The sequence below is a fragment of the Danio rerio genome, chromosome 10 (assembly GCF_049306965.1).
Source record: "Danio rerio strain Tuebingen ecotype United States chromosome 10, GRCz12tu, whole genome shotgun sequence".
NCBI lineage: Eukaryota > Metazoa > Chordata > Actinopteri > Cypriniformes > Danionidae > Danio > Danio rerio.
In genome coordinates, this window is record NC_133185.1 from 24,253,664 (window position 1) to 24,273,911 (window position 20,248).

At 43.2% G+C, this 20,248-nt stretch overlaps 2 protein-coding genes across 5 annotated transcripts in view; both read left to right on the top strand.

Annotated features, from left to right (window-relative positions):
* lrrtm4l1 (leucine rich repeat transmembrane neuronal 4 like 1) overlaps window positions 1-20,248 on the top strand; it is a 318,547-nt gene that overhangs the window by 273,146 nt on the left and 25,153 nt on the right.
* LOC141376329 (uncharacterized) lies at window positions 1,243-20,023 on the top strand. The gene is made up of 3 exons (XM_073914561.1): window positions 1,243-1,305; window positions 14,548-19,443; window positions 19,747-20,023. The coding sequence occupies exons 1-2, from the start codon at window positions 1,243-1,245 to the stop codon at window positions 16,798-16,800; spliced, it is 2,316 nt and encodes a 771-aa protein (XP_073770662.1). The 3' UTR covers window positions 16,801-19,443; window positions 19,747-20,023.

Sequence of the window (20,248 nt, forward strand, 5' to 3'; positions counted from 1 at the left end):
CGCCATGAAAGCCGCGCTAGAAGAATGGAGACACTGGCTTGAGGGCGCAAAACACCCTTTCATCGTCATCACTGATCACAAGAACCTAGAATACATCCGGTCTTGTAAACGTCTGAATCCTAGACAGGCAAGATGGGCGCTGTTTTTCACCCGATTTGACTTCCAAGTCACCTATATCCCTGGCTCAAAAAACATCAAAGCAGATGCTCTGTCCCGCCTCTCAGACGATGAGACCTCTGAAATCCATGATGAACCCATAATCAAAGATCCTCTAATTGTCGCTCTCATCCAGTGGGATATAGAACAGGAGATCCTTCAAGCCGTCGAAAATAATCCTTCTCAGCAGCCCTGTCCAGAGAATAAAATCTTTGTTCCCCCGTCGCTTCGAGAAAGACTCATCTCCGAGGTACATGACCACCCCAGTTCTGGTCACCCAGGCAGCACAGCCACCGTACAAATGATTCAATCCCGCTACTGGTGGTCATCCATACACAAGGATGTAATCAACTTCATCAACAAATGCTCACCCTGTCAGATGTCCAAACACTCCCGTCACCATCCAGCTGGATTACTCTAACCCCTGGAGGTGCCACATCGTCCCTGGTCACACATCGCTATAGATTTCATCACCGATTTACCCATATCTCAGGGCAAAACCACCATCCTCACAGTAGTGGACCGATTTTCAAAATCCTGCCGCCTTATCCCCATTTCCAAACTGCCCACAGCCATGGAAACGGCCCAGTTACTCTGCGAGTGTGTGTTTCGGTACTATGGTCTCCCCGAAGACATCGTGTCGGATAGAGGTCCCCAGTTTACATCCCGACTCTGGTCAGCATACTTTAAAAATCTCCAAATCAACGTTAGCCTAACATCCGGCTATTATCCCCAATCCAACGGGCAGACAGAGCGCTTGAACCAAGAAATCGGCCGATTCCTCCGCACGTATTGTCATTCGAACCAGAACGAATGGGCCAAATTTTTGATGTGGGCAGAATATGCTCAGAACTCCCTCAGAAAGGCATCTACTGGACTAACCCCATTTCAATGCGTGCTGGGCTTCCAACCTCCGCTCTTTCCCTGGTCCGGCGAGACCTCTGAACTCCCTGCGGTGGATACATGGTTTAAAAACTGCGAAGAGGTCTGGAACGCAGCTCACACTCACCTCTCTCACGCCGTAAGGCGTTTCAAGGAACAAGCCGATCGACACCGACGGCCTGGTCCTATGTATTCCCCAGGACAATGGGTATGGCTTTCCACCCGCGACTTACGCCTCAAGCTGCCCTGCAAGAAACTCAGTCCCAGGTACGTGGGTCCTTTCCAGATAGAAAGACAAATATCTCCTGTTTCGTTCAGACTGACACTCCCTAATCATTTTCGTATTTCCCCAACTTTCCATGTCTCTCTGCTCAAGCCTGCTGCTGGTCCAGCCGAGACGGATAGGGAGGTGGCAGCCGGTGAGCAGGGTCCCCCGCCTCTTATGATCGATGGCGAAGAGGCTTACCAGATCTACGAGATCCTGAGATCCAGACGCCGGGGCGGACAACTCCAATATCTCGTTGATTGGGAGGGGTACGGTCCGGAGGAGAGATCTTGGATTAACCGCAAGGACATCCTCGACACCACACTACTGGAAGAGTTCCACTCACAACATCCGGAGATGCCGGCCCCTCGCCCCCGTGGAAGACCCCGGCGTCGAGAATTGCCTCACTTCAGGAGCCGTTCGTTGGGGGGGGGCTCTGTCACCGACTCGGTCCCAGTCATTCCCCTCGCTGACCAGCAGAGGTCACCATCTCCGGACTTCTAACCATTACGTCATCCTTTTCACTCAGTTCCCAGCACACCTGTTCTCCATCTCACTAATGACCCACGTACCACATATAAGCAGCTCACACACACAATTCATTGCGAAGTCTTGTTTAGCCCCGGCCAGCATTACTGAGCGTTCCATCCTGCCTGATTTTCCCGTTGATCACTTCAGCCCGTTTCTCGACTCTGCTCTGTCTTCTGCCTGCCCTTGACCAAAAGCCTGATTACACGGACTCTGATTCTCGCTGCCTGCCCCTGACTAAAGCCTGTATTACGGACTCTGAACCACGCCGCCTGCCCTTGACTCAAGCCTGGTAATCACTCTGCCTCTGTTATCTGCTAATCATCGTTGAGTTGTATGTTGTATGTTCGCACAGCCGTGCGAGGTGTTGATGTTTAAGTGTGACTTAATAAATACTGCAAAATGGATCCCTCCGTGTCAGTCTCCCCGTTACAGAAATAAAACAAATGAGACTTTCACCAGAATAAAAAAAATATATTATCAGATGTTCTGTAATTATTTATTTATTTATTTATTTATTTATTTATTTATTTATTTATTTATTTATTTATTTATTTATTTATATGTTTGCTTGTTCATTTATTTGTTCATTTACTTATTTATTTAGTTTGCTCTGTTAAACATAATTTAAAAAGAGTAAAAATAAAAGGGGACTAATAAGTCTGGAAGAAGAGCAAATCCATCGATGTGCAGTAATAATATAATTAATATAATAGTTAAAAATAGTAATTACTTGAAAGTTTTTTTTTTATACCTTTTGCTTATGAATTGGGGAAACACCCATTAGAAAACATGTCAAAACATGCTTAGTTTTAAAATAAATGCAATTACAATAGAATATATGATGATTCATTTTAAACCTCCTTCTTGAATCAAATAAATGGGAAAATAAAATTTAAAAAAACACTAATGCATGTTGATTGTTAATAAATTTGAAATTTCAGTGACAAAAAGTCTTCTAAAATGGACTTAACTGTATCCTGACATCATAATAAGGCCTTTCTTAAAACCAAATTGTCAGGACAACTTGCACAACAATAGTCTATAAGACAGGGGTGGGCAAACTCTATCCTGGAGGGCCGGTGTCCTGCATAGTTTAGATCCAACTCTAATCAAACACACCTGCTTATAGATTTCTAGTGATCTTGAAGACACTGATTAGCATGTTCAGATGTGTTTAACTAGTGTTGGAGCCATACTATGCAGGACACCGGCCCTCCAGGACCAAGTTTGCCCACCCTTGCTATAAACACTAATGTTTTATTAATTGGAGGAGTGGCAAAAAAGGCTCCTAATCTATCATTTGCTGAACACCTCAATTCAAACTGCCTGCCGCAGCCCTGCATCTTTTATAAACTGATATTTTTGCCAAATTTATTCAAGGACAGAGTGCCCACATACTGTACAATACAATAACCTTTACAACCTACAATAACCTGGAAGATGATGAAAATGGAGTGCAGTGCAAACAAGTTTTCAACCTCCAGCAGTATCTTTGCCCTTTTTACATAGTTTTCTGGAAATGTTTCAGAACTATATAGTGTAAAATAAGTGTTATTAAACCTATTTTTTTGTATTTAAATGATCAGAATATCTCTGACCAGTCAGAATCATTTATTCCCTAGAAACATGTTATTATGTTAAATTAAGTGGATAATTCATTATGAATGTTGCATCTGTCACTATTTGCTAAATATTCTCAGTGCTTTAAAGCATTTAGCAGATGCTTTTATCTAGATCAGAGATACCCAAACTAGGGCCCGGGGGCCAAAGTAAGCTTTGATTTGGCCCACCATCCTATCTGAGAAGAAAGGGAGAATGTTGGAAACAGTTGGGGTTAATGCCTTTAATACACATTGTCATTTCTAAATTTTGTAATGGAATAAGTGTCATTATAAAATTTAAAAACCGTTATATATATATATATATATATATATATATATATATATATATATATATATATATATATATATATATATATATATATATATATATATATATATATATTTATATGTGCTGTCAATCGATTACAAAAAATAGCTAATTAATCACACTTTTTTAAATTAATCGTGATTAATCACGATTAATCGCATTTAAAATGCTGAAAAGTGTCATTCTGGCTATTCAAATGTGAAATTAATGTAAATGAAAGACAAAAACTATTTAAATTCAAAATATAATTGTTTATTCAAATTTTTGTTAAACTTGTAACAGATTTCTTATTATAAATGACATACCAACAATAAACCATCAAGATCCTGGCTTGACAGCCATAATTATTACAGAAATGAAAACACAGGCATGTTAATGAAATTTGAATTTCAAAACAATCAATACCAATAAAGAAAACAATTATTTCAAAGTTGGACTCTAATTGGACTGCAAAAAATGCCAAAATAGGCGTTTAAACAATAAAGTATTGAATACAAACAATTGCACTTATTGTAAAGTTGTATTGCTGTGAGTTGAGAACGTTAATTATAAAGTAGAAACAATTTTGCTCAATTCTGCTTTACATTCATACAGTTGCTAAGACAGTCAAGTCCAGGCATCCCAAGTCTCCCGGAACTTGCGGGAGTATTCGCAAATTCACAGAGACTCCCGGATGCCCACAAATGAATGATAATGTCCCTGAAATCTGTCAAATAATTATATATAGTTGAAGTCAGAATTATTAGCCCCTCTTTGAATTTTTTTTCTTTTTTAAATATTTCCCAAATTATGTTTAACAGAGCAAGGAAATTTTCAGATTGTCTGATAATATTTTTTCTTCTGGAGAAAGTCTTGTTTGTTGTATGTGTTATTAATTTTTTAAAGCCATTTTAAGGACAAAACTATTAGCCCCTTTAAGCTATAATTTTTTTTTCAGATAGTCTACAGAACAAACCATCGTTATACAATAACTTGCCTAATTACCCTAACCTGCCTAGGTAACCTAATTAACCTTGTTAAATGTCACTTTAAGCTGAGAGAAGTGTCTTGAAAAATATCTAGTCTAATATTATTTACTGTCATCATGGCAAAGATAAAATAAATCAGTTATTAGAGATGAGTAATTAAAATTATTATGTTTAGAAATGTGTTGTAAAAATCTTCTCTCCGTTCAAAAGAAATTAGGGAAAAAATAAACAGGGGGCTAATAATTCAGGGGTGCTAACAATTCTGAATTCAACTGTAAATGTGCTGTATACTACATCACACGCAACTCAACCCCACCGCTCTTCATGTGAGTCTCGCGCCTACATGCCCCTACCCATACGTCGCTCCCTTCAGATTCAACATGCTTGATCGCTCTGGATAGCCTGTTGATGCGACATTAATTTTTTTATACTAAAACTTGCCTTTAAAAAGTGCTTGAACACATCGACCACAACAGTAAGTAAATAAAAACACTGCAACTGTGTTAATTGCGTTATTTTTTTAACGCGTTAATTATTTCAAATTAATCGCATAATATATATATTATGCATTAGTTAATATGACTAAAGTAATGTTTTCTATTTATTTTGAAATAAATTAGGAAATTATCCATGGCAACTTTGTAATACAGTTGGGTATACATATCTTCGGCACACTGCCCTCAATCAAGTTTTTTTTTTTTGGCCCTTCATAAGAAAAAGTTTGGGCACCCCTGATCTTGATCCACTTGGATAAAAGAACACATAGGCCATTTGCAGCAGAGCTAACAACACACGTACTGCACAATTTAAGTTATTAAATTAAGTTTATGAAATTAAGAATTTTTTCCATACTGTCAGTTCAATTTTTATCTAAACAGCACTCACTCGCCCAACATTTTTCATCAGTACTTACATGTACACGGTCAGGGTAATAGTTTATGGTACTCTAGTTTTACATAGAGTGCAGAACCCACTATGCCGCAGCAACTATCTATTGTGTGTTTAAAATCAGTCCTTGGCAGGCTGTCAGCCCAATAATATGCAAGGACAGTGACATATTTTTCTCTCTAAAACGCTAGGAGTTCTAAATAGATTCTGCCAGACTTCATCTCATGAACAAAAGATGGAGCTAAGTCAGTACAAATGAGCACGACTCCCTTATAAAAAAAAATATGGCCCTGACGTGAATAGACATTTCTGATAAACTGAAAGTTCTGCACATCTTCTATCATTGAAGGCCCAGTGTGGCAAAATAGCATCTTGTTTAAAGCAACTGTATAATACTTTTCTTGTTGTTGTTGTATGATTTATATATTTATATATAAATATATAAAGGCAGGTGAAACTTTGAGGTGTAGCTCAGCAACAGTGTGACAGGAATAAAATTCGTTCTCATCAAGGTCACTGTTTTCTGAATGATATTTTCATTTATGGATTGAATTTAATTGAAACGAATAAAGTGGAAAAATACATATTATGGCTGCACGACATTGGGAAAATGTGATATTGCAATATTTTGTCATTCTGCAATATTTATTGCAATATGAATACAATTTCACCAAATGACTTGATTATCTTTATTTGAAAATAATTTATCATTTTAGATTGACTTGGATGATTCTGTAGGGGAGTGTGTCTGCATAAAATCTAAACAAATTAACAAAACTAAACAAAAGCTATAAATACATTAATGAAAAGTGACAATTGAAACAAACAGGGTTTTATTGCTTTCAGGTACAGTAATTGAATAATAATAAAAAAAAAAGTTATTAAAGTTACTTATGGCACAATTTCTTATGCCCAAATGTTTTTATTTCCCAGTGATGGGTTGCAGCTGGAAGGGCCTCCGCTGTGTAAAACATATGCTGGATATGTTGTTGGTTCATTCCACTGTGGCAACCCTAAATGAATAAAGGGACTAAGCCAAAAAGAAATTGAATGAATGAATGCTTTTAAAATCCTCATACAGTCAGAGGCCTCAAAAACACATGCAAATGATAGACTCAACAATGCAAACTCTGCAGTGTGACTAATAGATGCTGAAACAATATATTGTGCCCTAATTGTAACAGTGGGAAGCTGAGAGCAAACTTGCGGATCTATGTGCAGTTTATTAATAACTGTTGTACAGGCAAGGGCCATAAACAGAAGCAAAACAATATCATAAGGGTAATGCAATAATCATGGTCAAATGCTGGCAAGGTCAGCTTAGGCGGCAATGGGTCAAGACGAGAAAGAAGCCAAGGATCAACACACCAGGAGAACCCCTTTGTAATGTGCATAATAGAAACAAGACTCAGCAATGTGTGAGTGGAGGTAAGGTGAATTTATAGTCCTTGTAATCAGATGAGCAGCAGCTGTGTCTGTGTGAGTGTAATCGCTTGCTTTTTTTTAAATGTCATGTATAGTTTTGAATGGGGGAATGGGGTTCATTGCATTATTCATCCGCATTGCTGACCATTTAAATAGAGACTAAGCTGATAAAAATTAATGAACCATTAATGTCACCATTAGATTTTCTTACTTGGAGACAATAAGCACCCATGATTAATCCTTCTACCGTGTCATTTTCATGGCATCATATGAACCAGCCGCAGAACATGCAGACTGATTCACATGGCCTCATCAGATTAAAATGCCCATTATATACTTAACGCCTCTAGATGTCAAAGAGGTTTCATTATGACGTTATAAAGTTATGATTCATTATGTTTTTAAAAGCTGTTCCGTCAAGGCCAATTTTTCAAATTATTCATTAACGTATTAATCAATCATCTGCAGAGATTAATTGTAGACTGGACTTATAAGGCACTAGAGACAGTAAAATTGTGCGATGAAAGGGTAAAAATAGTCTAGTTCAAAGGTATAAAGAAGTAGAACATGTCTTTCAAACTTCTTTTCTCCTTAATCTGCAATGCCACCTCTTCAAAAATAAATGCAAACTAGGTCAGATGAGGAAAATTAGTATGAATTAAACCAAAAGCAAACACTTTCTCTTTCTAGTGAAGCAAGCTTGATCATCTTAGCTCAAATACTCTTGTTTAGTTGCTGTAAATGGCTTTAGGCTTGCCCTAAATGGACACTCTATTGTATAAAAGGTCTTGCATTTCATTAAAAACCCCAGCTGGAGCCATGTAAAGTCCTGAGGCAAAGACAATGGGCAAGTCTTATTCCCTCCCGCTCTCCTACTTCTTGTTCTTGGTAGAGCATTAAAGTAAATGAGACAGCAGCAGTTTGAGAAAAGAAAGGCAGATGCACTTGATCAGCTGCAGTGGCAGAATAAACATCAAAATGAATAAATTGACACGCTTAAAATATTTAAATGTCTTTAAATAGATATTTAAAATATTTATTTAATGAGTATAATTTTCATAGATGTAGGATAAACACTTTGCTTTTATACACTGTAAAAAATTCCACATAATTGATTTGTGTTGGGCTGACATGAAGGAATTTACTTATTTAACAAATTTTTATAAATTTAAGAGGATTAAACATAAAATCATGAAATTTTGAACTCTCATGTGGAGCAATAGGGGGGCATCAAGGGCATAGCACTACAAAGGCCAAATTTCTGTGTAAATTGTTATGGTTTCGTGTCCTCATCGGCTCCTCTCTCTTTTGGGGTTCTGCAGGGCTCTATTTTAGGGCCTTCCTTTTCTTTCTTTATCTGCTCCTTTATCTCCCCCAGGGATGGGTTGCTGCTGAAAGTGCATTTGCTGCGTAAAACATATAAGTTGGCGGTTCATTTTGCTGTGGCGACCCCAGAATAATAAAAAGACTATAAGAAAATGAATGAATGAAAACAAAACTGAAGTAATGGTTTTTGAAGTATACTATTGGGGCCTGCCTGGTCAGTTTGGGTTCATTAGCTCAGCAAATTAAGCCTACTGTCACCAATTAAGGGGTGAAATTTGACAATCAAATTAGAGTGGTAGTTAAATATAGCTTTTTCCGATTAAGACTTCCGATTAAGACAATATATACCAGAACTATAGTTTGGGGCAGTAACCCATGTTTTTATGACCACTTGGTTAGATTACTGTAATGCACTTTATGTCCATGCCTGTTAACTGGATCTCATAAATATGACTACATTTCCCCCATGTTAGCTGTTTAACATTGCATTTTAGAATACAGTCTAAAATTATTTTAATTATTTTAGAGGGCGACGCAGTTGCACAGTAGGTAGTGCCATTGTCTCACAGCAAGAAAGTTGCTTGTTTGAGCCTCAGCTGGATCAGTTGGCATTTCTGTGTGGAGTTTGCATGTCCGCGTGGGTTTCCTCCGGGTGCTCTGGTTGCCCCCACAGTCCAAAGGCATGTGGTAAAGGTGAATTGGGTAGGCTAAATAATCTGTAGTTAGGGCTGGGCGATTTGTTTTTTTCCGATTTTTTCGATTAAATCGAATTTACGTTTTAAGACAATTTTATTTTATATTAAATCGAGGTATCGCAATTTTTTTTTATAAAAAAACATTAAATACATTATAATTGCACCAATGCACTTTGGTTCACTCTCTATTATCTGACTGCCTGTCTGAGTTTCAATCATGGTAGTGACGGACTGAACACAGATATTAGATAGCCTAATTAAACCCAATGCATGAAGTTGTGGGCATGAATTGCAAAGCTGCATGGTGCTATTACAACATATACAAGCATTATCTTAAGTTGTGTATTTTTCTTTTGTTAATACGTTTGGATCAAACGCACTTTGGTCCACTTTCTCACGCTACTCCAGCACTGCCTGATGAGGGGATTTACATTCCGACTCATGCAACAAATGAAATCCTACATGACTTCACGCTTTACTAAGTCACGTCTGTGCGAATTGTCAAGACATATTCCCTTATCATATCGATAAACTCGATCACAACATGTATGAAGGAAGTAAAAACCTGCCATGTGAAAAACCACGCATATCTTAGTTTGAACTGTGCTAAATCGGCTGAGATCAGGCTGGCTTCTGTAGATCAGACAGCCTATACAGATCCTATACGATAAGTATTGTTAATGACATGAATTGCATGTTTTAAATGACAGGGAGACATGCTACATTTAGTTTGTATTGTAAAATATAAGTAATAACCTAGTACACAGTGAAATAATAATTTTTGAATGGCTTGTCTATTGGTGGTGTAGCTAATGCCGTTAAGCTTAAATGGACTAAGCATATTTTTATTAATATTAAAACACATTAATTTAAACTAGCCATCCTTTGTTTTTTTTTTCTTGTTTTTTTCATTTTTATACATTTTTATCAAACGAAAAATGCAATGAATTGTTTATTTTGGTTTTCATTTTATTAGAATTAATATAATTATTAGGCGGTACAACTTCTCTATAACATTAGCTCTGATTGTGTTTACAGATATTTACAAATAGATTTTTTGGCTCAAAAACATTTATGCCTGTTAATTTCAGTGCTGTATTTTGACAGATTTCGCAAAGGCTTCAGCTATTCTATCTTTCAGCTGGTATAACAGCCTCAGTTTTGCGACTTGACTTCTGTGGCATCTGTTTGCGGGTGACAGCGAGAGAGAGATTAGATCAGGCCCCAGATGTGGCCGCACGTCACAGTTACTTCACTGCAATTTTTTTAATATTGGCTCATCTAAATAAACTTTTCATTCGATTAAAAGCCGAAATATTGCCAGACAGACAAAGCAACTTCGTTTTTTGAAAAGAGCGGCTTCATTCAGATTCGGAGGGTTATCAACAATGTTTATATTTTTTAGGCTTGGAACAGCCTTCTGTTAAAAGATTTTTGTGTTCATCCTTGCTACAAGCAAAAAAAAAAAAAAAAAAGAAATAAACTTCATTGAAACAATTTATGTATTGCATGGCCATTAAAAATACAATGTTCCTTAACCAGATAATTTTTCAAGTTACTTATAAAGAGAATGTTACTTCAGTCATATTGTTGTGATGTTTTAAGTTGACTAGTTACACAATAAAAAAATAAATAAAAAATCGAAATCGTGAATCGGTCAAACTTTATAAAAAATCTAGTTTTTTTTTATTATTTGCCAAATAGCCCAGCCCTATCTAGTATATGAGTGTGAATGAGTGTTTATGGACGTTTGCTCATTCTGCTGTGGCGACCCCGGATTAATAAAGAGACTAAGCAGAAAATAAAATAAATGAATGAATTGTTTAGAATCTCTAAATGATCTTGCCCCACCTTACAGTAAATCTCATCTCTGAGCTGAGACACCCACATTAACCCACCTGTGCTTTTAGTTTAAGTTACAATTAAGAGTTGTCCCAAAAGAAAAACAAACAAAAAAACACTCAAGAGTTGTTGTTTCATCTCATTTTAAATAAGTAGTTTGAACAAACAGAGCCTTGGTTACAAATGCACAAAGGTATATTTGTTACTATTGTTTTTTATCTCTTTTTTTTACTGTAGATCTTTTAGCAAAAATTAAGCTGGTTGTGGCACGCAAGAATTTCTCTAGGGATTTTAGGTATTCTTCTCATCCTACACTCAAACCATGAGTCAAAAGACTAAATCGTTACCCATAAAAGCTTTAGTGGACAGAGGATGGAGTACAGAGGAAAAAGAAAGTGAGTTCAAGACTACAAAATTGTAGTGCTTGATTGACTGTATTGGTTGTTCTACTTTTTAAAGAAACACTTCACTTTTAGGCTCATCTTACAAATACACAACTGTTGAGTTTTATCATTTTTTAAATCCATTGAGCAGATCTCCGGGTTGGCAGGAGCACTTTTAACTTAGTTTAGCATAAATCATTGAATCAGATTAGACCATAAATATCTCAATCATAAATATCTAGTTTAAGGAGTTTTAAGTATAAAGTTTTTGCACCTGTTTAAGCAACCGTACTGCAGAGAAGTTCCTTGAATATCACAGCAGAATGAGAGTATACTTCAAAGCCATGTTAGCCTAGAAAATAGCAACTATATAATAGTTGTTCCCCTTCGGTTGGGGAACTTCAGTGCCATGAATGGGAGGATTCGGATCAGAAGCCGCTTATCTGGAGAGTATTGAACGGGCCAATGAATAAAATTAATTGGCAGCGTAAGCTTGCGCAGGTGTGTGACATCTGCAATTATCTCAGCATATAAGCACACCTGAAGCCAGCAGACGCCATCCTTTTCGCTTCAGATCCTTTCTGAGTGAGTCGATGAGGGTTCCTCTTGCTGATCAGCACTTCAGAGCGAACGAGTGTGTCTCCCGGTCCAGAGTGGGTCTTCGCGGTGGCAGACGGTCGAGCTGGGTTACTCCCTTGCCTGCGGTTCTTTGGGTCCGGTCCTCCAGAGCGGTGCGTATAGTTGCAACTTTCCTAAAAGAGCAACACAGTCGTGCAGCACGTCCTTTTCAGGATGGCGCTCCGACTGTGCGTTTCTGGATGCGGGGGTTTCCTGTCTCCGGATGATGGACACGATCACTGCATTGCATGTTTGGGGGTCCAGCATGTTAATGCGGTGCTCGCGGGCGGTTCATGTCGTCATTGCGATGCCATGACCGTTGCACAGCTAAGATCGCGGCTAACTTTCGCAAGAGAGCGAGCCACCCCAGTTGCCTCCTGCTCTAAAAAAGCAGCGGGCGCTCGGGCAGATCTGAGGGTTTCAGCGGGAGCTAATCCGCCGCCCACGGGCTCGCGGACCTCTCGCTCCTCACGGCGCTCCATCCAAGCTTCGGGTGGTGAGAGTGATCCGTCTAACCAGATGGTAGCTCTCACACTCGCTGACACCGGAGATCAGATGTCCTCCGCGGCATCGGAGGGTGGGCTTTCACTGTCCGACGAAGATCCGGACCCGCTCGCCCCCTCCGGGCAGGTGAGCGCTGTCAAATCGGATCCTGAAGCGGACATGTTAGCCGTGCTTTCCCGGGCTGCTTCGGCCGTGGGGTTGGAGATGGTTTATCCCCCAGCTCCGCGGCCGGACCGACTAGATGGGTGCTACGTAGAGGACCAGAAGGCGAAGCCTTCGAAGCCTCTCGTCCCCTTCTTCCCGGAAGTGCACAGTAGGCTCACGCAGTCCTGGAGGGCACCTTTCTCTGCCCGTGCTGCGAGTGCCTCCGCCCTCACCGCCCTTGACGGCGGAGCTGCCAGGGGGTATGAGGCGATCCCGTCAGTGGAGCGCGCTATCGCGGTCAATCTTTGTCCGCGCGGCGCCTCTACGTGGCGGGGTTTGCCCCGCCTCCCGTCCAAAGCCTGTAGGTTGTCTGCCTCCCTCGGAGCCAGAGCTTATAAGGCTGCGGGCCAGGCTGCTTCTGCTTTGCACGCGATGGCCACCTACCAGCGCTACCAAGCGCAGGCGCTGGCCGAGCTGCACGAGGGCGGGTCCAACCCAAGCTTATTACATGAGCTGCGCACCGCGACCGACTATGCTCTTCGGACTACTAAGTCCGCCGCGTGTGCGCTGGGGAGGACGATGTCCACACTTGTGGTTCAGGAACGCCACCTCTGGCTAAACCTGGCCGATATGCGCGACGTTGACAAAGTTCGCTTTCTTGACTCGCCCATATCCCAGGCTGGCCTGTTCGGCGACACCGTCGGTGAATTCACCCAGGAATTCAAGGCGGTGAAAGAGCAGTCGGATGCGATGGGCAATGTCATCTATCGGCGTGGCCGTAAGCCCGCTCCGCCCGCCGAGCCATCCACCTCCGCTGTTCCTCGCCGAGGGCGCCCGCCAACGAGTGCTGCCCCGCCCCCGCCTGCGCCTCCGGCCAAGCGGGCGCGGCGTTCACCTCGAAAGCAGGCAGCCCCTCCTGCCCAGGGCGCCGTTAAGTCCGGTAAACGGACCGCGAAGCGTCCCTGAGACAGGCCATCCGGAGAAGAGGAAACTTGCTCTTTCCCCGCTGGAGGGCGGGGCCCCGATAACAACGGTACTTTTCAGTGCCACCAAAACATCAGTAAAAGAGCACTTTTTCCCTTCCCCGGATGTGACTGCACGAGTTCTGCCAGTCCGGGACGCGCTGCCTTCCGGCTCGCAGACTCTACGTGCTTCGCCAGTGGCTCACGAGCGCTGGGGGGACGGTCTCCCTTTCCTCAGCCCTCCAGCCCCCTCTCCGGAGTCAGGGTGCGGAGCCAGAGCGAATCGCTCTCCTCCAGCTCTTCCGCGGGACCCTCGTGCTTCCCGGATCAGCACACCCACTCCGCGCTGCCCCACCGCTGGTACGTCAGCGATTGTAGCGATGACTCCATTAGCGAGGGCTCTGCCTGCCTGGTTAGCGCGGGCCAGCCCCTCGCGGTGGCTCATACGCACAATCAGACTCGGTTACGCGATTCAGTTCGCGAAACGGCCCCCCAAGTTTACGGGCGTGTATTCTCCAGGGTCAACCCCCTGTCCGCCCCTGTCTTGCGAGAGGAGATTGCTGCCCTCCTGGCGAAGGGTGCAATCGAGCCGGTTCCTCCAGCCGAGATGGAGAGTGGGTTTTACAGCCCATACTTCATCGTACCCAAAAAGAGCGGTGGGTCACGGCCAATCCTAGATCTGCGCGTTTTGAACCGCTGTCTGCACAAGCTGCCGTTCAGAATGCTCACGCAGAGGCGCATTCTCCAATGCGTTCGTCCTCGGGATTGGTTTGCAGCCATAGACCTGAAGGACACGTATTTCCATGTCTCCATTCTTCCACGCCACCGCCAATTTCTGCGGTTTGCGTTCGAGGGTCGAGCGTGGCAGTACAAGGTCCTCCCCTTCGGGCTCTCTCTGTCTCCGCGGGTCTTCACCAAACTCGCGGAGGGTGCCCTAGCGCCCCTTCGGCTCGCGGGCATTCGCATACTCAATTATCTCGACGACTGGCTGATTTTAGCCCACTCGCGGGAGCAATTGATTATGCACAGGGACAAGGTGCTTCGGCATCTCCGCCTACTGGGGCTTCAGGTCAACCGAGAAAAGAGCAAACTCGCCCCCGTGCAGAGGATTTCTTTTCTCGGGATGGAGCTGGACTCGATCACCATGGTAGCGCACCTCTCCGAGGAACGCGCTCGCCTGTTGCTGAACTGTCTGAGGGAGCTCGACAGCAAACTAGTGGTCCCACTGAAGTTCTTTCAGAGGCTCCTGGGGCATATGGCATCCGCAGCCGCCGTCACGCCGCTCGGGTTGCTCCATATGAGACCACTTCAGCACTGGCTTCACGATCGGGTCCCCAGACGCGCATGGCACGCGGGCACACACCGGGTCTCGGTTACTGCGCTGTGTCGCCGCGCCCTCAGCCCTTGGAACGACCCCTCGTTCCTACAGGCCGGTGTGCCTCTAGGACAGGCGTCCAGCCATGTTGTTGTTTCAACAAACGCTTCCAACACGGGTTGGGGGGCCGTGTGTCGCGGGCATGCGGCTGCGGGCCTTTGGAAGGGTGCCCAGCTGCATTGGCATATCAATCGCCTAGAGCTGTTGGCAGTGTTCCTCGCTCTCCACCGCTTTTTACCGGTGCTGGAGCGGCAACACGTGCTGGTCAGGACGGACAGTATGGCGGCGGCGGCGTATATCAACCGCATGGGGGGTATGCGCTCTCGCCGCATGTCTCAGCTCGCCCGCCGTCTGCTCCTCTGGAGTCACCCGCGGCTGAAATCGCTGCGCGCCATTCACGTCCCAGGCACGCTCAATTGTGCAGCCGATGCGCTCTCACGACAGCTGTTACGCCCTGGAGAATGGAGACTCCACCCCGAGTCTGTTCAGCTGATATGGGCGCGATTCGGGGAGGCCCAGATCGATCTGTTTGCTTCCCCCGAGAACGCTCACTGCCAGTTGTTTTTTTCCCTGACCGAGGGCTCTCTCGGCACGGATGCACTGGCCCACAGCTGGCCTCGGGGCATGCGCAAGTATGCGTTTCCCCCAGTGAGCCTGCTCGTGCAGTTTCTGTGCAAGGTCAGGGAGGACGAGGAACAGGTTCTGCTAGTTGCGCCCCTTTGGCCCAACCGGACCTGGATATCAGAGCTCTCACTCCTCGCGACGGCCCTCCCCTGGCGGATCCCTTTGAGAGAGGACCTACTCTCTCAGGGACAGGGCACCATCTGGCACCCTCGCCCCGATCTTTGGAACCTCCACGTGTGGTCCCTAGACGCGAGGAAGACTTAGGTAACCTACCGACTGCGGTGGTTAATACCATCACTCAGGCTAGAGCCCCCTCCACGAGGCGCGCCTACGCCCTGAAGTGGAGTCTATTCACTGAATGGTGCGTCTCTCGCAGAGAAGACCCCCGAAATTGCCAGATTACTGTTGTGCTCTCTTTCCTTCAAGAGAAGTTGGACAGCAGGCTGTCGCCCTCCACTCTCAAGGTTTACGTGGCCGCCATCTCCGCTTATCATAGCGCGGTAGCTGGCGGCACCGTGGGAAAGCATAACCTGGTCATCCAGTTCCTTAGGGGTGCTAGGCGGATTAATCCATCTCGCCCCCCTCTCATGCCCTCTTGGGATCTCGCCCTCGTTCTCACAAGTCTGCGATCCGATCCCTTTGAGCCACTCGAATCAGTATCTCTAAGATTTCTGTCCCTGAAGACAGCTCTGCTGGTTGCGTTGGCCTCCATCAAGAGGGTCGGGGACCTGGAGGCATTTTCGGTCAGTGACTCGTGCCTGGAATTCGGGCCGGATTACTCTCACGTCATCCTGAGACCCCGCCCCGGTTATGTGCCCAAGGTTCCTACCACCCCCTTTAGAGATCAGGTAGTGAACCTGCAAGCGCTGCCCCCGGAGGAGGCAGACCCAGCCCTTTCTTTAATTTGTCCAGTTCGCGCTCTGCGCATTTCTGTGGACCGTACTCAGAATTTTAGATCATCTGAGCAGCTCTTTGTCTGTTATGGCGGTCGGCAGCAGGGAAGTGCCGTATCAAAACAAAGATTATCCCACTGGATTGTGGATGCCATTTCACTCGCTTATTCGAGTCGAGGTCAGCCGTGTCCCCCGGGAGTTCGTGCACACTCCACTCGGAGCGTTGCATCCTCTTGGGCGCGTGCACGCGGCGCCTCTCTAACAGACATCTGTAGAGCTGCGGGCTGGGCGACACCCAACACATTTGCAAGGTTTTACAATCTGCGAGTGGAGCCGGTTTCCTCAAGGGTATTAGGTAACCCTTTGGTGATTGAGGAGACAACTCGGTAGGGTGTTGAAACACGCTTGCGGCGCCATTCTCCCTAACACGGAGGTACGTGCGCCTTTTTTATCTGTCAGTAAAGTTCCCCGTCAGGTGAGCCCTGCAGATTCCTCCGTGGCCCCCAGCACTGACTCAGCGGAGGAGTCACTTGCTGGCCCACTACGTTGTAGGTCTGCCCGCTGGTCAGCCCGCGTTTTGGGTATAGGTGCCTGCTATGCGTGATCCCCACTAGGCGATCCCATATGCTTATTCCGCCACGGTTAAGTCCCCCCCCTGGGTGGACCCGTGTCTTCCCTCTCCGCTAACCACTCTTTTGCTATGCGTACCCCCCTTTTAGGGCTAGTCCATAGGTAAATTCTGCCATCTATCCCCCCCTTGGGTAACGGATGGCCTCCGCAGCGTCCTCCCTATCGGGATTGCACGCTTCCCAACGTACTGTCGTATTCCTAGAATTATCTAGATGCTCACGACTTCCCAAAGAATATATCTAAATCCGTAAAACTTCTGTTGAAGTAGGATAAATTAGGGCCAGGGACACGTTGGAGGACCGCGCCCCCCATGATGTGGGTGCGTCACGCTTGCTTGACTATCTCCTCATCGGGGGTGTTGGTAAGGTGCAGTCATTATGGCGCTTTCCATATTCTCCCATTCATGGCACTGAAGTTCCCCAACCGAAGGGGAACGTTCGAGGTTACAGAAGTAACCCTTCGTTCCCCGAGGAGGGGAACGGAAGTGCCATATTCCGTCGCCATAATGACTGTCCCTTAGCTGTTTGAAAGTCTCTTCAGCTTAAAAGGATGGCGTCTGCTGGCTTCAGGTGTGCTTATATGCTGAGATAATTGCAGATGTCACACACCTGCGCAAGCTTACGCTGCCAATTAATTTCATTCATTGGCCCGTTCAATACTCTCCAGATAAGCGGCTTCTGATCCGAATCCTCCCATTCATGGCACTTCCGTTCCCCTCCTCGGGGAACGAAGGGTTACTTCTGTAACCTCGAACGTTTTCTCATATTCATTTGACATTACCATAAGATGTAGCCACAGAAGAGTATAGTTTTAAACCAGACAATTATGCTAATGGTCTAATCCGATTGATTAGGCTATGCTAAGCTAAGATAAAAGGGCTCCCTCCCTCCAGAGATGAAATATTATTGATACAGCTAACAAATACATCTGGCTCATGACACAGATTAAATTTTTCCAAACAAACATAGAAAAAACTTATCAAAGTAGATTCATTGAGCAGTGGCTTTAGATATTACAGATCAGTTCAAACTTAACTTGTAGACTTTTGTTATTTTTTTATTTTATTTTTTTTGATTCATGAGTTTATTAATCAGAGAAGAAGAGGGCTAAATGTTATGATTCAAACAGGTAAAATTAAGCATAAATTACTAAACATAGACAAAAGAATCCATGCAACTAAACAAACATAATAAAAAATACATATATTGATTAGCAAAAAATAGCAAATCTGTAAATAATTTACGGCTGTTGAGAAGCACATGCTTGAGTTTTGCCCGTGGGCTCAAGGATGCATGTTTCACATATGGAGGGTGCAATCCAGTGAAATGAAACAGTCCACATTCCTTCTCTCTCGATCTTTTTCATATTATGCCACAAGGGACAGAAGTACTTTTATGAAATAGGTTTTTTTTTCATCATTCTCACACAGAATATGATTTAAACACAGTTGAAATTACACAGCAAAATATGGGGACCCAAAACAACTCTATGGGTGTTAATTTCAACACTTTGAAAGTGTCTCATGGGGTCCACTCAAAACAAAGTTAAATCAACACTTTTAAAAGGGTTGGCATATTGACACCGAAGTAAGGGTTAATTTTAACTCTGGGCAGAGTTAAAAAATGTAACTATATTTAACACCGCCTGGTGTAATATATTGTTATTTTATTCAACTCTCTTGAGTGTAAATATGGTAAAAAGGCAAAATAGACTGTAAATTACAAAAGAAAAAACATTTTATTTGAAACATTCACCACTTCAACAATTCATTCAGTTTTTAAAATGCAACAATGTCAAATATGCTTTAAATGTTTTATTAGTACAGACAGTATCAACAAAATATGTATGACCAGGGCTCAAAAAGGCTGTTTCAGTCCTTTGGTCCAAACTTGATGTTTCATCAGAGCAATTTGAAAGTTCAATATAGCGTCACTCATAGTTTTCTTCTGAACTCATAGTTTTCTTGTGAAATTACATTTTAAACAACTTGGCGTGCAAATCTTTCACTTCGGGTGTTTCCTTGGTCCTCCATATCAAACAGAGCAGTTTAAATGAAGGTATAAATGCTGTAAACTTGTGTGAAAACAAACTGGAGCTAGGAAATCTCATCAAGCATGTCCTGTGAATGAAGTGCTTCCCAGCCACAGGATGACCTTTTTATCCATGACGATGTAGCAGCTGCTGATCGCTCGTCTGGTGGTTCCTGATGCACAGATATAGGGTGATGCTCATCTAAGTACTCTTCAAGACTCCAGCATGACTAAGAAAAATGTTTGAAAACAAATTGCAATCAAATTCTATGATATATTTAAAAGAACATTTAAAGTAAATAAAACATTCAAGAAATCTAAACTCACCTTTTGAAAATCTTCATGATGATCCACAACTTGACTCTCCCAGCTGGTTGAGGTGACAGGATATGGAAAAGTAGAAAAAACACATACATCACTGTTGGATCTCCAAAAACAATTAGGTTAACCACTATGACTAGAACTGGAAAAACAGGCAGCTGTCTGTCCAGAATCCTGAATTTAACACAACACTTGGAGCAAAATTTAGAGGATCTTAAAATCTTTTATATCATTTAGTGATGCTGACTGGCCACAGTGTAAAAAATATTCATAAACTTCATAAACAACAGTTTTCTGTAAGCGTGTGCGTGCGTGCGTGCGTGCTTGTGTGCGCGCGTGCATGTTTCTTTACCAGATTCAACTTGTTAGGCCCTTTCAGGTCCAGTATTGACGCCACCTTTACTGGAGTCAAGCAGATGTTTCAGGTCCAAATATAATCTAAAATATTAGGATAAGCAGAAGAGGAAAAGTGCAAAGTAAAGAGCAAAACATTATTTAAGTAACAGTTCACCCACAATACAAAACGTATCACCTTCATGTCATTCGTTATTCTCTAATGCTATAATACCCTCTCAGCTTATGTGAAACAAATACAGAACTTTATCAAACATACCTTCATTATTATCACCACATATGACCAAGAAGGTGTGCTTGGTCATTTCACCAACTCTGGAAATACACCATCCGTCTCTAATCAGCCACCGTCACAGGGTCTTGTGTTATTGTATAGAGAACTGTGGCTGTTAAAAAACAACAAAAAACTAGTATCTAACACATATGCATAACCTTCAGATAAAAAGGAGAGATGAACATCACAAAGTATGCCTCACATTTTTTTTCAGATATCTTTTGACTCA